The 23050-nt window shown below is 38.2% G+C and overlaps 1 protein-coding gene across 10 annotated transcripts in view; it reads right to left on the bottom strand.

Annotated features, from left to right (window-relative positions):
* Heph (hephaestin) overlaps window positions 1-18046 on the bottom strand; it is a 68383-nt gene extending 50337 nt beyond the window's left edge. For 9 of the 10 annotated variants that reach the window (XM_026411923.2, XM_026411920.2, XM_077793913.1 and 6 more), the window contains exons 1-8: window positions 17880-18046; window positions 14362-14606; window positions 11514-11726; window positions 9925-10107; window positions 8507-8761; window positions 5343-5511; window positions 3421-3557; window positions 1831-1962 (exon numbers count right to left, since the gene is read on the bottom strand). In XM_026411923.2, the coding sequence (XP_026267708.2) occupies window positions 1831-1962; window positions 3421-3557; window positions 5343-5511; window positions 8507-8761; window positions 9925-10107; window positions 11514-11726; window positions 14362-14606; window positions 17880-18046 (1501 nt within the window). The remainder of the gene's footprint in view (window positions 1-1830; window positions 1963-3420; window positions 3558-5342; window positions 5512-8506; window positions 8762-9924; window positions 10108-11513; window positions 11727-14361; window positions 14607-17879) is intronic. The other variant, XM_077793910.1, reaches the window with a different exon arrangement.
* Window positions 18047-23050: the final 5004 nt, after the last annotated feature.

Below are 23050 nucleotides of genomic sequence, written 5' to 3'. Positions count from 1 at the left end.
TAGGGAACAGAGTGAGATCCCATGCTAAAAATTATATATATATATATATATATATATATATATATATATATATACATACACACACATATATGCTGAAAAATAATCATAAAAGTGGGCATAAAGGCATATACAACAATATTTGTAGTATAGCTTATAACAAGGGAGTATAATTTGGTATATTTTCAACTTTTCATATTCATCCATTGTTCCTCATTCTTTAAATTTTCTAAGCTTTGGACACTTTAAAGAATGGTACAATGGGGCTGGGGTTGTGGCTCAGCAGTAGAGCACTCACCTAGCATGTGAGAGTCCCTGGGTTCGATCCTCAGCACCACATAAAAATCAATAAACAAAATAAAGGTATTGTGTCCAACTACAACTAAAAATATATATAAAGAATGGTACAATGATCAGCTTACCACCTAAATTCTATTATTAATGTTTTGCCATCCTAATTTATCTATGTACAAAAATCCACACACAAACATGTTTTTTGTTTGTTTGCTTTTGTTGAGTTTTTTGTTTTGTTTTGTTTTGTTGTTGGTGTTGTTTTTGGATACAGGGATTGAACCCAAAAGGCAATTAACCAAAGAGCCACATCCCCAGTCTTTTTAATTTTTATTTTGAGATATGGTTTCACTCAGTTTCTTAGAGCCTTGCTAATTTGCTGAGACTGGCCTCAAACTTGTGATCCTCCTGCCTCAGCTTCCCAAACTGCTGGAATTACAGGCATGTGCCACTGTGCCCAGCTTGTTGCATCATTTTGAAGCAAATGCAAATGTCACAACATTTTATTCTCAAAGCAAGTATCTCCTATGTTCCTATAATATCTTAACCAAACCTAAGAAAATTTCCTAATATCTAATATCTAGTCTATATAAAAATGTTTCAATTATCACCAAAATGTCTCTTAAATCTATTTTTATAACCAGGACCAAGCAAGGTTTGTAGGTCACATTCAGTTGTCATATACCTAATTGTGGCCCCACTCAGTATTTCCTTCTTTAAGATTAGAAAATTTGCCTTGCAGGATGTTCTTTTATTTTAGACTTGTCTGAAAATTTGCCCTTTATGCTTTCAGTGTCTCTTTTTGCATTTTGGGTTAGAATCAGCAATGTGCTAACATTCTCAGAGAAAAAAAGAAATTAAGCCAGACATTGTGGCATATACTTATAATACCAATGACTCAGGAGACTGAGGAAGGAGAATGTCAAGTTTAAGGCCAACCTTAGCAACATGTCAGAACCCTGTCTTGAAATTTGAAAAAGGGGTTGGGGGTATATCCAAGTTGTAGAGAGCCTTTGGGTTTAATCCCTGGTATCAAATAAAATCTACAAATAGAGGCTGTGGCTCAGCAGTGGAGTACTCATCTTGCATGTGTGAGGCCCTGGGTTCAATCCTCAGCACCACAAAAGTAAAATAAAACGGTATTGTGTCCACCTACAACTAAAAAAATATTTTTAAAAAAAATCTATTACAAAAAAGAAAAATGAAAACAAAATAAAACAAAAAAATGTTACCCAATAATTCCACTTCTAGGATTCTTTCCTAAGAATCTAAAATATTAGATTCTCAGAAATCTAAGCTAGGGTGTATATATTCACACAGTGTAATCTGACTTACAATGTTCAAAAGTACAAAAAACCTGTACGTGGAAACAATGGAAGATTAGTTAAATAAATTATAACATATCTATGTGATAAAGTATTATATACTCATTAAAATGTTTATAACAAAATAATGGCATGGGAAAAGAGACATTGATTCGCTCTCTACAACCACCAGCTACCACCAGCCAGCCCACATTTATTGAAAACCTTGCTAGCTCACCATCATTATACACAGTGCCTTCATATTTTTTCTCATAAAAGACCCCATGGGGCTGCATGCTGAATGGCTGGGAGGCACGGTTGTAGAAGACCACCTGGATGATGTCACCCACCTCAGCCCGGATCACTGGCCCTGGAAAATAGGAAGGGGAAGACAATGAGAAAGAAGACAAAGATGAAGGAGAGAAACTGAAAGAGATGAAGGAAAAGAAAAGGTAAGTGAAAGCAGAAAGAACTCTAGTCTTGATAGGAAAGAATAAGAATAATCCATTCCAAGTATACTGCAATTTACAATTATAAAAAGCACTGTAAAATCCACTATCTCATTTTTATCCTCAAATATCATTCTAAGGCATACAGGGCAGAGGTTATTATCTCCATTTTACAGATGAGGAAACTTCAGCTCAGAGAGGTGGAATTGACCTACACAAATTCAAATGGCACGTTAGTTGCAGAGCCAAGATCTAATGCCAGGTCTTTCTCCCAATCACTGACAGATCCAAACCTGTTTCCCCTAATTTTATTATCCGAGTGGGTTATCTCAGTCTTAAACCAATTCTGAGGTAAGATAATTATTATATTCTGTATCCAGGTCCTGGACTAGCTAGTCTAGTCACAGCTTCTGAACTTTTCTATGCTTCACTACTCACCCCACCTCTAACATATTTGGGTCACTTTTAAAGCCAACGAAAAGTACCAAGAAATCATGTAAGCATTTATACTGGCTCTAACCCAAGGTCAGAGTCTCTGGCTTGGTTTTCTACTCAATTTCCATACATGAAGCTCTACCTCTGCTCAAAAACTGGGGACCCATCCTGAGCCCAAGTCAAGACAACACCTTCATACTCTACTTACTTCTCTTCCTTAGAGTGAATTTCTCTTCCTTATATTATTCTATCTTTCTGGTATATGGACTATTATCCACCCTAAGGATCTAGAATCAACTTGACACATGCTTGTCTCCAGAGTATGGCTCATTACAGTACTTTCATTTCCAAAGTTTTGTCCCATCTGACCAATTCTATTTCCTGGTTCCACCAAGTGACTAAACCACATATAACCTTGCTATAAACTCTTTCAATACTATGCTATCAACCTTCTGAATATTTTCTTCAAGGTCAGACTCTAAGCTTATTTCTGCAACCTTCACCACAGCAAGCACGTCTGTATGTCATACCAATCTGCTCCTGGTCCAAGATTGCCAAATATCTGAACAAGCTTACTGCCTTATACTTTTCAGGAATGACCCTAGAGAAGCAATTTCTAAAAGTATGGTCTGTACAAAAATGGTACTAGAATATATTACCAAGAAACGATCAGTAGTAAAGTAAGTATGAGAAATTCTACATACTCTATGTCTATCTTGGAGATTCATGATGAACAAAAATAAATTCAAGGCTCTTGGAAATCCTACAGCAAAGATCACTATTTGACTATGCTTAACCTAGTGTTTTTCAAACAAATTCAGATCCATAATCCTTTTTCACCACTCTCAGGTTCTAGTTCCCATATCCTTCTTACTTCTCTGGCCTAGGCAATAAACTTTATTAATTAAAATCTTGCTCACAAAAATAAATAAAATATTGCTCACCAAGGATTCCAAGATGCTTATCTTCTTCCAGTTGCAACTTCTCTTGGAATGTCTCATCTTGGAAGGCTTCATATCGAACTTTCCAGTAAGTACCTCCAATTCGAGTGGAGTTCTTCTGGAAGAACTTATCTGAACCACTGGCATATAAGGAGGTAAATGTCTCACAACTTCACTGACCATCAAATAGATCCCACCTCACCCTTAATCTTATCAAGTTATGGACCTTTATGATTAGAAGGACCTCAGAGATCTTCCAGATTAATTCCCACCATTGAAGGTATCTCCACCAATAAGTGATATATGGCTTCTGTTTTAACCTTTCCAAAGACAAAGAATTCATTTTCAGAAAATATAATACCCTTTACTATTAGATAATTTAAATTATGGAAGTTATTATTTATCAGGATCTGGGAAATTATTCCTTGTAAGTACTGGAATCAGTTCTGCCCTCCCAAATTACATAGCCTATATCAGTGTCCTTAATTATCCTCAGGTACTCTGAATATTTTCTCTCCTTAATCAAGAATAGCACTGTCCAGGGTCTGGGGATGTGATTCAGTGGTAAAAGGGCTTACTTAGCATGCATGAGGTCCTGGGTTCAATTCCCTAGCACCACAAAAATTAGGCAGGAATGGTAGCATGTGCCTATCATACCAGCACCTAAGAAGATGTGAGGCAGGATCAATTCTACCCATGAGCTCAAGATGAGCCTGCACAATATAGTGAGATCCCATCTCAAAATGTTTAATAGGCTTTCACACCAAAATGAAAGCCCACTAAGTGGGCAAGCCCAGGTTGAGACTAGATAACATTCTGAAACTCAAGTGCCAACTTGCCTTACTTTTCTTCAGACTCACTTCATTATTTCCTCCTGAAAGAATAAACACTAGGGCTGGGGTTGTGGCTCAGTGGTGGAACACTTGCCTAGCATGTGTGAGGCACTGAGTTCGATTCTCAGCACCACGTACTATAAATAAAATAAATGTCCATTGACAACTAAAAAAAAATATTTAAAATGAAAAAAAGAATAAACACAATGGATGCCCGAGGAGTTTTCCCTATGTCCTCTCCTATTAATATACTATGTGCCTGTTCTGTGAAAGAACTGGTGTCACCAAATGTGATGGCATACACTTATAATCCCAGATACTCATGTAACTGAGGTAAGAGGATCACAAGTTCAAAGCCAGCTTCAGTAACTTAGCAAGACATCAAGCAAATTAGTCCTGGCTCAAAATAAAATATAAAAAGGGCTGGGGATGTAGTTACTGATAATGTGCTTTTCTAGCATGAGTGAGGCCCTGGGCTCAATCCCCAGTACCACAAAAGAAAAAAAAAAAACCTGGCATCGCCAATTACCTAGTAAATTGGTATAACTGACATCCTGGCTACAAAATAGGACACTAACTTCCTGCTCTATTTGTCCACATCTGTGTCATGGATGAGGCAAGAAAACCTGGAGAAATCCCTCCAAAAGGATGGTATGGAATAGCTATACCCAAAATCATAGAGTGATTTTTATAACCCTCCTCAAATGCTTCCTTTGGATTATGCAAAAAAAAAGGAAGGAATAAGGAAGTAAGTAATGGATAAAGTAAAGAAGAGCTAGAGAAAAGTCATTTCAACTCATGCAGGAACTGGTCCCACCTGGGCTTTCCTTTCTGAACATTTCCAGGGATTACAGCAGGAATGGTCTCAAAATATGTTTGGACCCTTTGCTGCAGATATGACATAACCTTACCAAAAGCTTTGCTACCTATAGCTTCCCCAAAAGCAAACTCTCCCAGGGGCCAAAAAGAAATTGGTTAACAGCAACCCTAGCCAGACAATCACTGTGATCCCCAAGTGAAGTGAAATATTTCTGGAAGGGAGATAATAGATGTTCAGGCAGGAACAGGAAGAGAAAGCCCTCTGCCTCTTACCTTCCTGGCTGTCTCAAACTTTTCCCAGTACTGCCATCACGCCCCATTGGGCCATAGTCCCATCGAATCTCATGGGCCTCAATGAAGTACCGCCGGACTTTGCCTGTAAGATGGTCCACAGGAGGAGCCGTGGAGCAAGAGTTGACCTTGTAGAGTGCCTGCATGCCATCTGGAGGAAGAACATCATGGCTGATCCCATTCTACCAGGATTTCTACCCAGAGCACTCAGCTTGCTCCTCTAATTGTTTTTTCCTCCCACCCTGCACTAATCTTTTTACCCAAATCAAAATGGGCCACTTTATCTCCTAGGCACATCAAATTTAAAAGAGAGGTAAGCTGAGCATGGTGGTTGATGCCTGTAATCCCAGCTCTCTGGAGGCCAAGTCACAAGGATCACAAGTCCAAGGAGAGCCTCCACAACTTAGTGAGACCCTGTCTCAAAATAAAAAATTTTTAAAAGTCTGGAGAATATGTAAACTCAATTTTATAATTCAAAAAAATTAAAAACATACAAGTATGATATGAATAAAGTGAAAGAAGAAAACCAGAAGCATTTTTTAACTACATTGAAACATATCTGGTATAAAATTCAATGAGTGGATAAATAAAAAAGGGGGACTGGGAACCAGGTGTGCGTGCTCATGCATGTACTCCCAGAGACTGAGGAGGCTGAGGCAGGAGGATTATAAATTCAAGGCCAGCCTCAGCAATTCAGTGAAGCCCTAAGAAACTTAGTAAGACCCTGTCTCAAAATTAAAAATAAATAAATAAAAAGGGCTTGGATGTGGTTCAGTGGTTAAGTGCCCTTGGGTTTAATTCCTAGTACCAAAAAAAAAAAAAATATGGGGGCTGGGGTTGTAGTTCAGGGGTACAGTGCTTGCCTAGAATGTGTGAGGCACTGGGTTTGACCCTCAGAGCCACATGAAAATAAATCAATAAAATAAAGGTATTGTGTCCATCCTCAAGTAAAAATATTTTTAAAATGTACATTAGAATTCTGAGATGTAGCCAGGTACAATGGAACACACTCTAGTCCCAGCTACTAGGAAGGCTGAAGCAACAGAGTCACAAGTTCATGGCTAGCCTGGGCAACTTAATTAGGCCCTATCTCAAAGTAAAAAATAAAATAGAATGGGGATATAGCTCAATGGTAGAATGCCCACTAGGTTCAAACCCACATACTACCAAAAAGAAAGTAAAGAAAAAAAAAAGAAAGAAATATAACACATGGCTCCACTCAGTGGCTGCTCCAGAGGCTGAGTCCAAAGGATCACAAGTTCAAGGCCAAGCAAGACCCTGTCTTAAATTAAAAAAAAAAAAAAATAGGGGGCTGGAGTTGTAGCTCAATGGTAGAGCACTTGCCTAGCATGTGAGAGGCACTGGGTTTGAACCTCAGCATCATATTAAAAAATAAAGAAATAAAATAAAGGTATTGTGTCCATGAATGACTAAAAATATTTTTTAAAATAAAATAAAATAATTAAAAAGGGCTTGGAATGTAGCCCAGTGGTAGTGTATCCCTGGGTTCAATCCACAGTACCAGGAAGTAAGAAAGCAAGGAAAGAAAGAAATCTGAGATATGAAGAAAGAGAAGGAAAGGATATTTGTTTTTGTTGACTACATATATCAGGTCCTCTGTCAAGTGCTTTACATGTTATTGCTATTAATCTTCTTAACCACTTTTTGTATACTTTTAATGGTCTCCTTTTACACATGAATAAAGCTAAGTATTAAAGAGGCTAATTAACTTTCCCAGACTCTATAGGTAGTCAGTAGAAGTGTTTAGACTTAAGCTCCCATCTTTTAAGTACAGATCCTGGATGCTCCTTTTCTTCTCTTATATCTATCCACTATCTTCATCACATAATTTCCCTAGTCTGTCAGATTTAAAATCATATTAATATCTGTAACCTAATTACAGCTCTGTGAGGATGGAATGAATCATTATTACCATCTTCCAAACTTATTAAGGTGGGTAAGCAAGTGGTGTCACTAGGATTTGAATCCAGATCTCTCATTCCTAGGTCCATGCTGTTCCACTATTATGCTGCATCCCTAACCCAAATCCATATTTGCCCTCTTACCCAGGTACGTTTTGGACCAAGGACAGATCCTAGATATATGGAGCACATGTAACTGCCCTCTATTTTCTCTAAGCTACACCCAGGATTTCATTATCCTACCATTCTGTAACTCCTCACCTTCTCAAATATTTCACATATTCACATAGAACTTTCCCAGTAACCTCCTAATTCATCATACATCAAATAATTCTAGAGAGTAATAGCTAAATATTTTAGAGGCTAGTTAGACCAACTCTCCCATTTTACAAAGGGGCGAATGAGTATTAGAAATGGGAAGGAACTTGACCAAAATCATTAGAGTAAATTTTTCATAAGAATGAGTTTACAGGGCTGGAGATGTGGCTCAAGTGGCAGCACGCTTGCCTGGCATGCGTGCGGCCTGGGTTCTATCCTCAGCACCACATACAAACAAAAATGTTGTGTCCGCCGGAAACTAAAAAGTAAATATTAAAATTCTCTCTCTCTCTTAAAAAAAAGAATGAGTTTACAACTCAAAATTTCTAATCATTTATCTAGTGCTCTTTACATTGCCTCATGTGTTTTTTCTCCCCTCTGATGATCCTTGATGCACAATAACATTACTTTAACTATTTTCCTCTGACACAAAACCTTATAGCCCTCTTGCTGTTAGGTCCAAACTAGAGTGCCATTCATTACTTTCTCTCTGAAACTTCATTTCAATACTCCATGATGACCTGCAGAAACCTTACTCTCCTTTAATCTGCCATTCTGAGCACATTTAATCAACTGAAAACAATTCCAGACCTTAGTTCCTTTACAATGCTTAGCAAAAAAGAAAAGCAGCTTGAAAGCCTACCTATCCAACCATGGGCCATCTTCTGTTCAAGAAGGGGAAGCTTAAACCCAAAGAGATATATGTCCAGGTTACTTGGCAAGCTAATGGCAGAGCCAAGAAAGAACCAAGGGACCCTGACTTCTAGTTTAATGTTTCACCATTTATACCAAAATGCCTCTCCTGGAAGACCTATCTCATGGCCCCAACCCAGAAGCCCAACCTTCTATCAACAAGTATTGACTCCTCATTCCTGTATGCCAAGAATCGGAAATGGTGGATCTCACTTTGCAAGTGACTGTTCACTTGACAGCTAATTAACCAAGTGCCAAGCTTCTGAGGAACCATCTCAGCAGTCACAAAAGTAGCTGGAAAGATGTGAGCCACATCAGTGCGGTGTCCACGGGTGGTCAGCATCTGTCCATGGAAGAAAGCTGTGTGGACATCCACTTCATTGCCCATGCCAAATAAATGCCAGGCCACATGCTTCTGTGCACACATGCTCAGCTCTGGTAAGTTTCCAAAGACAAAGCCATTGATTGCTGCAAAAGAAAACCCAAAGGAAATACCAGTATTAGAAAAGGACAAACCAATGGGAGAAGCCTTTCCATCTGACAACAACAATTGATAACATTTAAATGAGGTTTTGAAGAACACACTGTACTGGCCATACATGCATTATATCATTTAAATATTACAAAGAGCTCTGGGAAGTACACAAATATCATTAGTGTCACTCAAAATAGTGAGAAAACCAAAACTCAAAAAGGTTGAAGTTACTTTTCTCTGAAGACCACAGAGCTATTAAGTGGGAAAGCCAATATTCCAAAGCAGCAATCTGAGGAAGCTCTCTGGGGAATGGGGTCATTTTCCTGGCTGTTCCTTCCTTTCAGGTTTTCCTTTCAACCCTTTTGAAATTTCCACAGGACAAGTGTCACATTAGCTGACTAATTATCATGGCTATTATAATCAATTTTTATAAAGCCCAAGAGAAATCTGAACTGCCTAAGCCATCCTTTACATCTTTCCTCTGAGCTTTCAGCTCCTCTTGAGGCTGTCTGGCTTTGAGCCCACCCCTGTCACCAAAGGTAAAACACACACACACACACACACACACACACACACACACACACACACACTTCTTTAATTAACAAAAGCAAAGTCAACATGTTTCTATTCTTAAAATCAGTTCTCTTCTCATGCCTCTGGGCTTTCGTGTCCTTACTTTGTTTTTAATTTAATTAATAGAGCCACTTCCCTTATAAACATAAGCCCAGAATAGGATGGGGAATATAAGCAAGTATCTTGAAAGCAATCATTTTTCTCAAGTGGAAAATTCTTCCAGCTTATATTTTCTAAAAAAAACAGAGTGATATTAATTAATTGTATTAGTGAGCAACACTCACTAAAGTAAATAAGGGCACAGAATATGACTTTGGAATCAATAGCTTTGGCTATTCCACATTATGAGGCAGGGTAGCCTAATAGCAGGAACATAGTCCACACAGAGATCAGGGATGGAATTTTAGTTGTGCCCTTGATCTGATTCATAATGCTGGAAACCTCACTGTCTTCCAGGCAAAACAGAGAAGCCATCTACTCCTGGTCCTTGTGAGCATTAAGAAGAACCAAGTATGTGTAACCCCCAATGGAGACTCTCCATCAGTGTCTACTGTCACAAGGTAGCCACTTCACTGGAGCTCACCATGCATCCTGTTGCTGTCTTGAAAGGCCTCATCTTCTTTGTCCACTGAGGCAGGGTCTGAGCAGTAAGTGACAATGTTCTCATCAAGGTGCCAACTAAGGTTCTCATCCACCACACTGAAGAGCAGGAAGAAACTATGGTCCACATCCTGCCGCCGAGGAGGGGCATTCCCAACCAGGGTTCCTAGGGCAAGTATGAAAGGTGCTCTTAAAAATCTCCTTAGGCTGGGTATATAGCTCAGTTGGTAGAGTGCTTGCCTTGCATGCACAAGGCCCTGGGTTCAGTTCCCAGCACACACACAAAAAGAAAAAAGAACCTCCTTTCCTTAGCAAAAGTAAGCTCCAAAAAGTATTCAGAAGAAAAGAATAAGAAGAAATGGGGCTTTCAAATTCTGTTAGCAACAGAAAAGCAAAAATAAAGCCTTCTGATGCTAATTTCCATTTCCAAACTCCCTCCCACCATCCTTGCCTATGTTTTCAACCCAAGGCTTAAACCTGACCACACCCTGCCATACCCTAATCTCCAGGCCTGACTATTCCTTGAGCATATCCTATGCCCAATCAAGTTTTTAATCCTTAGCAGACCCTGACAGGCACACTTTCAATCCCGTCCTCACCTATACTCTTACCATATTTCTTACTTCAAAGTGACTAGACTCCCATCATCACTAATTTGAGTTTTAAAAGTGAAATAAGAGGGGCTGGGATTGTGGCTCAGTGGTAGAGTGCTTGCCTACCATGTGTGAGGCACTGGGTTTGATCCTCAGCACCACATAAAAATAAATAAAGAAAATTAAGGTATTATGTCCAACTACTTCTAAAAAATAAATATTAAAAGAATGAAATAAGAAACAAATTTGTGTTCTTGTTTTTGTTTGGGGGGTTTGGTTTTAGTTTTGGTTTTGTTTTAGAGAAGGAAGAAGGGAGTTCATGAGGGAGTAATGGAGAACCAAATATTCCAAATTACACTATGTTCATGTACGAATATGCCACAATGACTTCCACTTATGTACATAATTATAATTCATTAATTAAAAATAATAGGAGTATAGATATTGATCAGGGGAGGGAGGCAGGAAGGGAAAAGTAAGGTAATGTGGAACAAAACTGATCAAATTATATTACATGCAAATATGGCATAATGAATCCCAGTATTGTGCATAATTATAATTCACCAATTTAAAAAATCAATTTAAATACAGTTGTAGTGGTGCACACCTATAATCCCAGCTACTAGAAGGCTGAGGCAGGAGGATTACAAGTTCAAAGTCAGTCTCAGAAACTCAGCAAGGCCCTAAGAAACTTAGCGAGACCCTGTTTCAAATTAAAACATAAAAAGGCCTGAGGATGTTGCTCAGAGTTTAAGCCCCCCTGGGCTCAATTGCTGGTACAAAAATAAGTCAATTTAAAAACATAATGGATAGAAAAAATAATGGAAAATGAGTTTGGCAGGGTTGTTTCTACAAATAAACAAGGGTGATGATATAATACTCCTCAGGCCACTGCCCAACATGAAGGTAGTTCAATCACATCATTGCTTCTCTCAGATGTCGCAAACTGTATCTCATAGTTTATCCTAGGGGCTTGTACCTTTTTTACAGGTGACAAGGGGTCCAATGAGGCCAGTGGCAATGTCTCGTGGAGCATCTACATGAGAATGGTAGATCCAAGTGAGGCATGCTGGGTCAGCACTGGTGGGTGCATGACCTTCTGGAATGGTCCAGTTGTAGGTATGGCTGCCTCCCGGGGGAACAGAGTCATCAGCTTTCAGCAGCCCAGAAGAACCATCTGGATACAAGGAACCTAAAGAATGAAAGTGTACATGCCTAGTATCAAGGTGAGTGAGAGGGAGCATGGCAAATACAGAAACCAAGAGAAGGCAGACATATAGGGCATATAGGTCCAGTCTTGAGGAACATTAGATTCTAAGGTCCAGTACAGCAGTCTTCATATCCTGGATGCGTGATGAGATAGCCATTGGGGAAGAAGCTGTGGCAGGACAAAGTGTTACGTGGCCTAGTCTAGTAGTGCTCTAGTACAAAGCAGAGGCCAGCATGGAAGCAAGAGAGAAATCAGAATTCCCTCCCTTCAAGCATTCACTTTGGAAAACAAAACGCAGATAAACAGAATTTCAGTCTAAAGATTTAATGGCCAAATTAGGATCTTCTGTCTTTGTTCCATATCAATTACTTTAAATTCTTATCATTTCTTTATAGAGAGTACATTCAAAATTCTCCTTTGCAACTCTTGAAATATACAATTCATTATTGTTAGCATAGTCACCCTGCTGTACCATAGAAAACCAGAACTTTTTTCTCCTAACTGTAACATTGTATCCATTTAGCAACCTCTCCTGAACTCCACTATCCTGCTGCTCTTTCCATTCTATGGTGACTAATAGTCTACTCTCAACTTCTATGACATCAACTGTTTTAGATTCCACATGAGTGAAATCATGAGGTACTTGTCTTTCTGTGCCTGGTCTAATTCTGTGCATGACTTGTTCCATTCATGTTGTTACAAAAGACATGATCTCCTTTTTAGGGGCAAATAGTATTCCACTGTATATACATACTACAATTTGTGTGTGTGTGTGTGTGTGTGTGTGTGTGTGTGTGTGTGTGTGTTGCTGACAATGAAACTTACGGCCTTATACCTGCTGGGTAACCGTTCTATCACTTAGACACATCCACAGCCCTATACCACATTTTCTTTAGAAATTCATCTGTTGTTAGCCATTTACGATGATTTCATACTCTGGCTATTGTGACAAGTACTGCTATAAAAATAGAAATGCAGGTGTCTCTACATCCTGCTGATTTAATTTCCTTTAAGCACATACCCAGTAATGGGATTGCTAGATAGTAGGATAGTTCTATTTTTAGGGTTTATTTTTTTTGTGGGTTTTTTTTTTGGTTGGTTGGTTTTTTGTTACTGGAATTAAATCTAGGAGTGCTTTATCACTGAGTCACATCCCCAATCCTTTTTTTTTAATTTTTGAGACACAGACTCGCTAAGTTGCTGAGGGTCATTAAGTTGCTGAGGCTGACCTTAAAATTGCATTCCTCCTGCCTCAGCCTCCCAAGTTGCTGGAATTTTACACATGAGCCCTACCACACCTGGTCTATTTTTAGTTTTTGAGGGCCTTTCATACTTTTACATAATACCTGTATTAATTTACACTCTCACTGACAGTGAACATGTGTTTCCCCTTCTCTGCATCCTCACCACAAAGTAAGTAGGGTCTTCTGACTTACCTCTTTATTCTCCTCACTCACTTCTGTATTATAGGCCTCTAGGCCTTAAATAGTGGGAGAAGCAGAAGAATAAACCATCAGGGTACAGTTGTGCATGCCTATAATCCCATTAATTTGGCCGACTGAGGTAGGAGGATTTCAAGTTCAAACAAGGCCAGCCTCAGAAACTTAACAAGCAGCCCATATCTCAAAATAAAAAGGGCTGGTGGGGCAGCTCAGTGGTGAAGTACCCCAGGGTTCAATCCCTAGTAACAACAAAAAATAAATAAAAATAATTTTAAAAATTAAAAACTATGCCAAAAAATAAGCCAAATTCCCTCTTTAAAGAAACTGGACCTTGGGGCTGCAGTTGCAGCTCAGCGGTAAATCGCTCGCCTAGCATGTGTGAGGCCCTGGGTTCAATCCTCAGCAGCACATAAAAATAAATAAGTAGGGGCTCGGGTTGTAGCTCAGTGGTAGAGCACTTGCCTAGAATGTGTGAGGCTCTGGGTTCGAGTCTCAGTACCGCATATAAATAAAATATAGGTCCATTTACAACTAAAATAAATATATAATTTTTTAAAATAATAAATTAATAAATGTATTGTGTCAGCTACAACTAAAAAAATACTTATGAAAAAAAGAATCTGGACGTTTTAGAAAACTATGTAATTAAAATAACACTCCCTATATTCACAGCACACTTCACTTTTCAAAGTATACTCAAATATTCTACTGAAATGCTATTCAAGCACCTATTTGTGATTAAAAACAAAACAAACTGTAGCTGGGCACTTGGCACACACCTGTACTCCCAGAAGCTCAGCAGGCTGAGGCAGGTAGATCATACCTTTTAAGACTAGTGGGCAATTTAATGAGACTGTCTCAACAGAAAAATGAAAAGGATTTGGGGATATAGCTTCCTGGTAAAGCACCTCTGGGTTCTGTCTTCAGATTGTATCTTCACATTGCTGATAAGGAATCTGAAGCCTAGAGAGGAGCATGACTTGCTGAAGTCACACAATATATGAATAACAGAACTGATGCCAGTTTCCAGCAATGTTTACTATGAGCAAAGTCTTTGCCACTTCAGATAAATAAATAAGAAAAGTTCATTCTTGTTCCTAGCTCTTCCTTCTCACATGGCAATAAAGGAAAAATATTTGTTGCTAGTGGGAGAAACAAAGGATGAACTGGTTTACCTTCTGAATCTTTCTCATAGAAAACACCATGGGGATGGATAGTATAAGGACGAGCTGCAAAATTCTTCAGGTGGATAAGGATGACATCCCCCACCTCACCATGTAACACTGGCCCCAAGAAGCCCAACCAGTCAGGCTGGGCTACTTCTTCCATGTATGAGTCATCCTTGTATTCTCTATAGATGGTCTTCTTGTAAGTGCTCCCAATCCGGTTCTTATCTGACTTGAGAAAACTGGAAGCCACTCTGGGAAAGAAGAAAAGAAAGTTACAATATTTTTCACCATCTTCAAACTGCTGGAGGTTTCATTTCCAGATAAGGCTGACAAAAATGTTTCCAACATTGTTTAGGACAAGCAAGAGGAAACCTTTAGGTTTAACTGTGAGAAAAATGCGAAGTTATAAGTTGAAGCATATGAAATTAATGATATTTGACCATTTTCTAACCACCTCAAATGGCAATTTCATATGGAACAACCTGATATATAGTCATGGAGACTATTGCACTGACTCTTTTTGAGTGATCAATTTCCCATTGATGTGGTTTTAGCATCATCTTGCTATATTTGGAGAGCCTTACTTAGAGCATAGTGGTTATGACCACAAATTCTAGAGCCAGGCCACTTGGATTAAATCCCAGTTCTACCACTTCCAAATTTGTGGGATGTGGAACAAGTTATTTGTCTGTGTTCAATTTCCCCATCTGTAAAATGAAGAATATCACTGTATCTAAGTCAGACAATTGTTATTGGTGACAAAAGGATTAAAATATAGGACCAAGAGTGTAGCTCAGTGGCTAAATGCATGCTTTGCACCCTGGATTTGATTCCTAGCCCAACAAGAAAAAAAAGAATTAAAATACATAAAGAATTTATGGAGCAGGGCATGATGACGCACTTGTAATCCTAGTGACTCCTGAGGCTGAGGCAGGAGGATTACAAGTTCAAGGCCAGCCTCAGCAATTTAGTGAGACTCTGTCTCAAAATTTTTTTAAAAATTTAAAAGGGCTGGAGATGTGACTGAATGATTACATTCCCTTGGATTCAATCCCTAGTATTAAAAATATATTTTAAAAACTAAGAATTTAGGAGCAGGACATGGTGGCAAATCTGTAATCTCAGCCACTCAGGAGCCTGAGGCAGGAGGATCACAAATTCAAGGCCATCTTTGGTAAATTTAGACAGACCCTTCACAAAATAAAGGGCTGGGATGTAGCTCAGTGATTGATAGAGTATTTGCCTGGCATTGGCAAGGCTTTGGGTCCAGTTCCCAGTATCACAAAATAATAATAATAATAATAATAATAATAACAACAACAAATACTAAAGAGAGTCAGACAGTCCTTGGAAAACTGCAAAAGCTCAATAAATTCTATTGCCTCAGGGATGAGGACAGCAAAGTTATTCCCTCAAGGAAAATTTTAATACAATGACTGTGACTCCAAAATTAAATGGGTGGATTGTGTCAAAAAAGACAATGCTTGGGTCAGGTGTTACCACAGAGTGCTTGCCTAGCATGCATGAGATCTTGGGTTCAGTAATCAGCATCATAAAAAAGAAGTAAAGTAAGAAAAGAAAAAAAATGCAGAGCTGCTATTCCTGCTATAATTCTTCAAGAGAGCTCAGAAAAGTTATAGTGAAGTTTAAAAAACTCTGAGGCTTTGGAGAAATAAAGTGAATCACGATAACAAAACATTCTTTAAAACATTCATTAATACTTTCCAACAGATATTTGTGGAAAACCAGCAAGTTTCTAAGATCAAGAAAAGTTAGCCAAGGAGCTGGAGATATGGCTCAGTGGTAGAGTGTTTTCCTAGTATATACAAGGCCCTGGGTTTGATCCCCTGCACAGAAAAAAAAAATTAGCCAGGGCTGGGTTTGGTGGCACAAGCCTGTAATTCCAATGACTCAGGAGACTGAGGCAGAAGTAATGCAAGTTCAAGTCCAGCCATGATTAGTGAGGACCTAAGCAACTCAAAAAGACCCTGTCTCAATTTTTTTAAAAAAAGTGTTGGGATGGGGATGTAGCCCATTGGTAAAACATCCCTGAGCTCAATCTTCAGTACCATAAAATAAAAGTAAAAGAAAGGTTGGTCTGTCATTAATCCTGTGAGAGGCAGAACAGTGAGAAGAATACCAGCCTCGAAACTACATTACCTAGTTTCAAATTCTAAGTCTTTATTATTGTAAGACTTGGACAAATCACTTGACCCCAATGAGCCTCAGTTTTCTTATCTATAAAATGAGGACACTGGAGTTGAGGATATGGCTCAGTGATATAGTACATGCTTAGCATATGAAAAGCCCCAGATTCAATCCCTAACACTGGAATAAATATATATACATACATATACCTATATACATATCATACTTACATATGTATGTATGTGTGTGTGTGTGTATATATATATATATATATATACATATATATATATATATATATATATATATACTTTTTTCATACTTACTTTCTAGAGTTGTTGTAGAAATTAAAGGACTCAGAGTTTGTAAATGTCTAGTATGGTACCTGCCACAGAGTGTTACATTAGTGATAACTATTACTATCATTTCCTTCCTTATAAGACTTACCTTATAATCCCCAGTACCATAAAAAAAGACTTACCTTATTTTTTTCATATTTTCACATATCTAAAATCAGAATAATTTCAACAAACTATGGGAGGATTACTCCACCACATACATCTCTCAAAAACTATATGTATTCCATGTTTTTTAATAAGTTTATTAGAATCAAGGAAATATGGAATTATCTTTAGGAGTCTAAAAATGCTGAGGCACCTTGGCATGGAAAAGTAGACTTCAAATGACATGCTGAATCCTGAGTTAAGTAGCTCTCTTCCCAGGAAGCCAGCTTCTTTGTGTATGGCCTAGAGAAATTGGGAGCTGGCTGCTACCACATCCTGGGAAAGGATCCTCAAAAGAGCATCTCTGGCGGGTGTAGTGGCACACACCTATAATCCCAGCAACTCAGGAAGCTAAGGCAGAAGGTTCAAAAGTTCAAAACCAGCCTCAGAAAGTTAGTGAGGTCCTAAGCAATTTAGTGAGAACTTGTTTCAAAATAAAAAATAAAAAGGGCTGGGGATATGGCTCAGTAGTTAATCCCCTCTTGGGTTTAATCCACAGTACCACAAAAAAAAAAAAAAAAAAAAAAAAAAAAAACGACAAAGGGTACCTCTTAGCCAGGTATGGTATTACACAACTGTAATCCCAGCTACTCAGGAAGCTGAGGCAGCAGGATCACAAATTCAAGACCAGCTGGACAACTTAGGGAGACCCTGTCATAAAATAACAAATAAAAAGGGCTGGGGATGTAGCTCACTGGTAGAGTACCTGCCTAGCAAGTGTTAGGCCCTGGATTTGATTCCTAGCACCACGTGCGCGCGCGCGCACACACACACACAGCAAAAACAAACAAACAAACAATAGGCCATTGCCTAACATCAGTGGTGTCCCCCTTCATCTCCAACTCCAACTCTAATACCATAAGAGATTAAACTTACGAGTCACTGTCCAGAGTCTGGTTTGTAATAACATTCCTTCCCTTGGGAGCATAGTTCCACTGTACATCGTGGATGCCCAGGTAGTAGACTCGAGTGGCCCCATCCGTCAGTAGAGGCCACAAGGATTGCATAAACAACAGAGCCCAAAGGAGGTGACCTGGCTCCATGGGCCACATTATTCTGGCAAATGAAAGCTGCTGGTATGAAAGAAAGAGAAGAAAAGGGTTTTGCATATGTCTGGAAAACTGAAAAGACAAAGGCCAGATGGAGTGACTAAAAGAGCAAATCCCAATTAGCCCAGTTTCTTGATCTTACCTGATTCCTTTCAATTCAACAAATGTTCAGTGATCTCTAAAGATGGGATATTGGAGGACAAAGTTAAAAAGTCACCTGTACTGCAAGTCATGTATCACTTCCTTCAGAACAGAAATCTTGATTTTGTTCCTTCAAAGTATAGAAGGAAAAATATGCTCTGGCCCAGGGATCAGGAAAGAGGCACCAAATGTCTGATTAAGTCACAGACTCACTTGGTACTTATATCAAGTCACTAATTCTTCTTTTGCCTGTTTCCCATAGGCAAAAAGGGAAGACTCATTGCTGCCACTTCTCATCATTTGTAAATTGTGTTGAGAAACAAATAAAAATTAATCAAAAGACATTTACAAGACCCAAAATAGAAACAGCCAAAATGTCCAAGAATACTAAAATGATGAGTAAATTGCATTTTATTCGTACAATGGAATTCTATATGGCAATAATAATAAACAAAAGTACAACTGCTTGCAATATGGATAATTCTCACAAATGTAATGTTGCAGAAAGAAATGAGAGACAAAAGCATAAATACTGTATTGTTTATTTGATATAAAATACAAAATCACAGAAAAGTAATTTATGCTATTAGAATTAAGGATGGGGGTAGAGGGGGAGGGTAGTTCAGTGACAGAGCACTTGCCTAGCATATGTGAGGCCTGGAGTTCCATTCCCAGCACCACAAAAGAAAAAGGAGGAGGAGGAAGAAGAGGAGGTAGCATCATGGAAGAGGGTAAATGCTTCCAATATCTGGTTTCATGAACTATATGCCAGTTAGATTGTATATTAATTTGGTAAAACTATATTGACCTATAAAGTTAGGATTTGTGCATATTTTGCATGCATTAACATGCAAACTTCAAAAAAGTTTAAAATGAGGGCTGCAGTTGTGGCTCAGTGGTAGAGAACTTGCCTAGCAAATGTGAGGCACTGGGTTTGATCCTCAGCACCCCATAAAAATAAATAAATATATTTTTTCAAAGAACCAGCTTTTTGTTTTGTCAGTTTTTTGAATTGTTTCTTTTGTTTAAATTTCATTCATTTCCCTGACTTCCTTAACAAGTCTCCTAAAGCTCAAGAAATAAAATCAAGAACTAATAAATGGGATGGACTCAAACTAAAAAACTTCTTCTCAACAAAAGAAACAATCAATGAGGTAAAGAGAGAGCCTACATTTTGGGAGCAAATTTTTGCCACACAAAAGTCAGATAGAGCACTAAACTCCAGGGTATATAAAGGTCTCAAAAAATGTAACACCAAAAAAACAAACAACCCAATCAATAAATGGGCTAAGGAGCTAAACACACACTTCTCAGAAGAAGATACACATTTGATCAACAAATATATGAAAAAAATGTTCAAGATCTCTAGTAATTACAGAAATGCAAATCAGAACTACTCTAAGATTTCATCTTACTCCAGTCAGAATGTCAGTTATCAATAATACAGACAACAATAAATGTTGGTGAGAATGTGGGGGAAAAGGCACAGTCATACATTGCTGGTGAGACTGCAAATTGCTGCAGCCAATATGGAAAGCAGTATGGAGATTCCTTAGAAAACCTGAAATGGGGGGGGGCTGAAGTGGTGGCTCAGTGGTAGAGTGTTTGCCTCACATGTGTGAGGCACTGAGTTCAATCCTCAGCACTGCATATAAACAAATAAATAAAATAAAGGTCCATCAACAACTAAAAAAATATTTTAAAAAAGAAAACCTGAAATGGAACCACCATTTGACCCAGCTATCCCTCTCCTTGGTCCATATCCAAAAGACTGAGCCCACTATAGTAACGCAGCCACATTAATGTTTGTAGCAGCTCATTTCACAATAGCTAAACTGTGGAAGCAACCGAAATGCCCTTCAATAGATGATGGATAAAGAAATGGTGGTATATATACACAATAGAATGTTACTCAGCATTAAAAGAGAATAAAATTATGGCATTTGCAGGTAAATGGATGAAGTTGGAGAATATCATGCTAAGCAAAGTAAGCATATACCAAAAAGCCAAAGGCCAATTATTCTTTCTGATAAATGGATGCTGATTCAATAATGGGAGGGACATGGGGAAAATGGAGGAACTTTGATGGGGCAAAGGGGGGAAAAGAGGGGTGAGGGTATGGGGGCAGGAAAGATGGTGGAATGAGATGGATATCATTACTCTAGGTACATGTATGACTACACATATACTGTGATACTACATGGTATACAACCAGAGAAATGAAAAGTTGTTCTGCAATTGTACAATTAATCAAAATGCATTCTGCTGTCATATGTACCTAATTAAAATTAATTAATTAATAAAAATAATAGAAGAAAATATTATAAATATTAAAATAAATAAAGTTATTTTTAAAAGTTTAGAATGAAATAAAAAACAAAAGAGAGAGCTGAGCATGGTGGCACCAGTAATCCCAGCAACTTTGGAGACTGAAGCAAAAGGATCGAAAGTTAAGACTAGCCTCATCAATTTAGTGAGCCCTGAATCAATTTAGTGAGATCCTGTCTTGAAATTAAAAAATGAAAAGGGCTGGGGATATGGTTCAGCAGTTGAGCAATCCTGGGCTCAATCCCTAGTACAAAAAAGTAAGAGTATATGCAGGAAATATATTGAACTTTTCAGAAGAAATGTTCTTTGCTGATCCCAAAGGCTATGTATAAACCCATTTCACAGGTCCAATTCAGACTCAGAATTAGACCCAAGCTTCCTAACCCTTTATTTCAGCATTATAAACCAGAAAATTATATTTTGGTTTTTTTCAAAACCAAATTTTGAAAAAAATTATATATTATATTTGAATAAAGCTTTCATATCATTTCACAGCTAGTCAAACTCAGAAACAAAAACAACATCACATAAACACACATATACACATATTTGCATACACAGGCATATGTGGTATTACTTAAAGGTAGAGATAAAGACATTTGCATACATATATAGAACCACAGTCACACAGAGACTTAGTCACCTTCAGAGTAATAATAATAATAATAATAATAATAAATCAGTATTTTTGTGTGTTCATGGTACAACAATTCTAGGTGTTTTGCATAGATTAAATCACTTAATCCTCACAACCACTCTATGAAATAGATGCCTATTATTATCCCCATATTACAGTGGAGGAACTGCAGAACAGAGGTGTAAAGTAATTTGCCCAAGGCCATCTAGTTAACAATCAGTAGAGTTGGGATTTGATCCCAGGGAGTATGACTTCAGCACCTATGATCTTAATTGCCATGCCATACTACCTTCCATTAAAACATAGTTGGACACTCATGTATATGCACAGAAAACATGCATATGCCCAAATCCAAGCTATATCTAGGAAAAAATACACACCCTCTAAAATACACAATTACATGTGATTGGGATCACATTAGAAAGAGACATACATACATAGAGATAATAATAATGATGATGATGATAGTTACCATTCATTGCAAGATTGCCACATACAAAATACCATGTTCAGTGGATTATAAAAATTATTTCACTAAATCTTCAAGCACATGAAAGAGGGACTTTTTTTTTTTCTGGCTCTGGGAATGGAACTCAGGACCTTATACATGAGAGTCAGCTACCTGCCCAGCCCAGAAATAGTGACTATTAAATAGAAATTAAATCCCCAACACCACACACATACACCATAAGAAATGAAAAGCTGGGAGCTGGGGATGTGGCTCAAGCAGTAGCGCACTGGCCTGGCATGCGTGCGGCCCGGGTTCGATCCTCAGCACCACATACCAACAAAGATATTGTGTCCGCCAACTAAAAAATAAATATTAAAAATTCTCTCTCTCTCTCCTCTCTCACTCTCTCTTTAAAAAAAAAGAAATTAAAAGCTATGCACTGATTTACATATGGATAGGAAAGTCCCAGAAATGTACCCCAGCTAGGCCCATTTATTTACCTTGATTAAAAAAAAAAAATAGACTTCCTTACAAACTCTCAGGTCTCTCCATATACAGCAATCATACAAGTATTATTCCATAGTCTCCAAATTACATTTTTCAGAAAGTCCTTGATGAACGAGACACAGTAGCACACACCTGTAATCCCAGCAACTCAGGAAGCTGAGATAGGAGGATTGCAAGTTCAAGGCCAGCCTCAGCAACTTCCCGAGGCCATAAACGACTTAGCAAGATCTTTTCTCAAAATAAAAAGTAAAAAGTGCCAGGAATGTAGCTCAGTGGTAAAGTGCCCCTGAGTTCAATTCCCAGTACCAAAAAAAGAAGAAGGAGAAGGAAGAGGGAGGAAGAGGAGGAGGAGGAGGAGGAGGAGGAGGAGGAGGAGGAAGAGAAGGAGGGAAGCCCTTAATGTAAGGGAGGATCTGTTTTGGGGTTATTCTTTCTAAAATCTGGCTCTTGAACTGATTCTTTTTTCTAGCCTTGGGTATTATTTTACAACTCTGAAACTATTTTCTCATCTGTGAAGTTGGTATAATAATATCAACCTTGGAGAAACAAATCAGAAAACTTACATGAAAGGCCCCTGGTGAAATCAGTTTGGAACATGGAAGATAGTCACTACTAGTTTCCTTCTGTACCTTCTCAATCCTGGATACAGTCTATTAATTTTTCCTTACTGTCTCCCACAAACCATAATTTCTGTATTTCTACTTCAAGAGCTAACTTATTTTTCAACTATTCCAGAAGGTCATCTCCAGCTTCTCCAATCCATATCACTGCCCTTTGAAAAGCTACTTACTCTGTATAGCACTTAACTGAATTAAACCAGACTTTCTATCATTACATTTCTGAGCTGCCTGATAAATATCTTCATCTCCTAGATTGGCCTACAAACTCTTTGAGAGTGGATATCATGTCATAGAGATCTCTGTGTATTTATTGC

The sequence above is a fragment of the Urocitellus parryii genome, chromosome X (genome assembly GCF_045843805.1).
Source record: "Urocitellus parryii isolate mUroPar1 chromosome X, mUroPar1.hap1, whole genome shotgun sequence".
NCBI lineage: Eukaryota > Metazoa > Chordata > Mammalia > Rodentia > Sciuridae > Urocitellus > Urocitellus parryii.
Note: the sequence above shows the minus strand (reverse complement) of the source record. Positions and strands in the feature narration are given on the sequence as shown.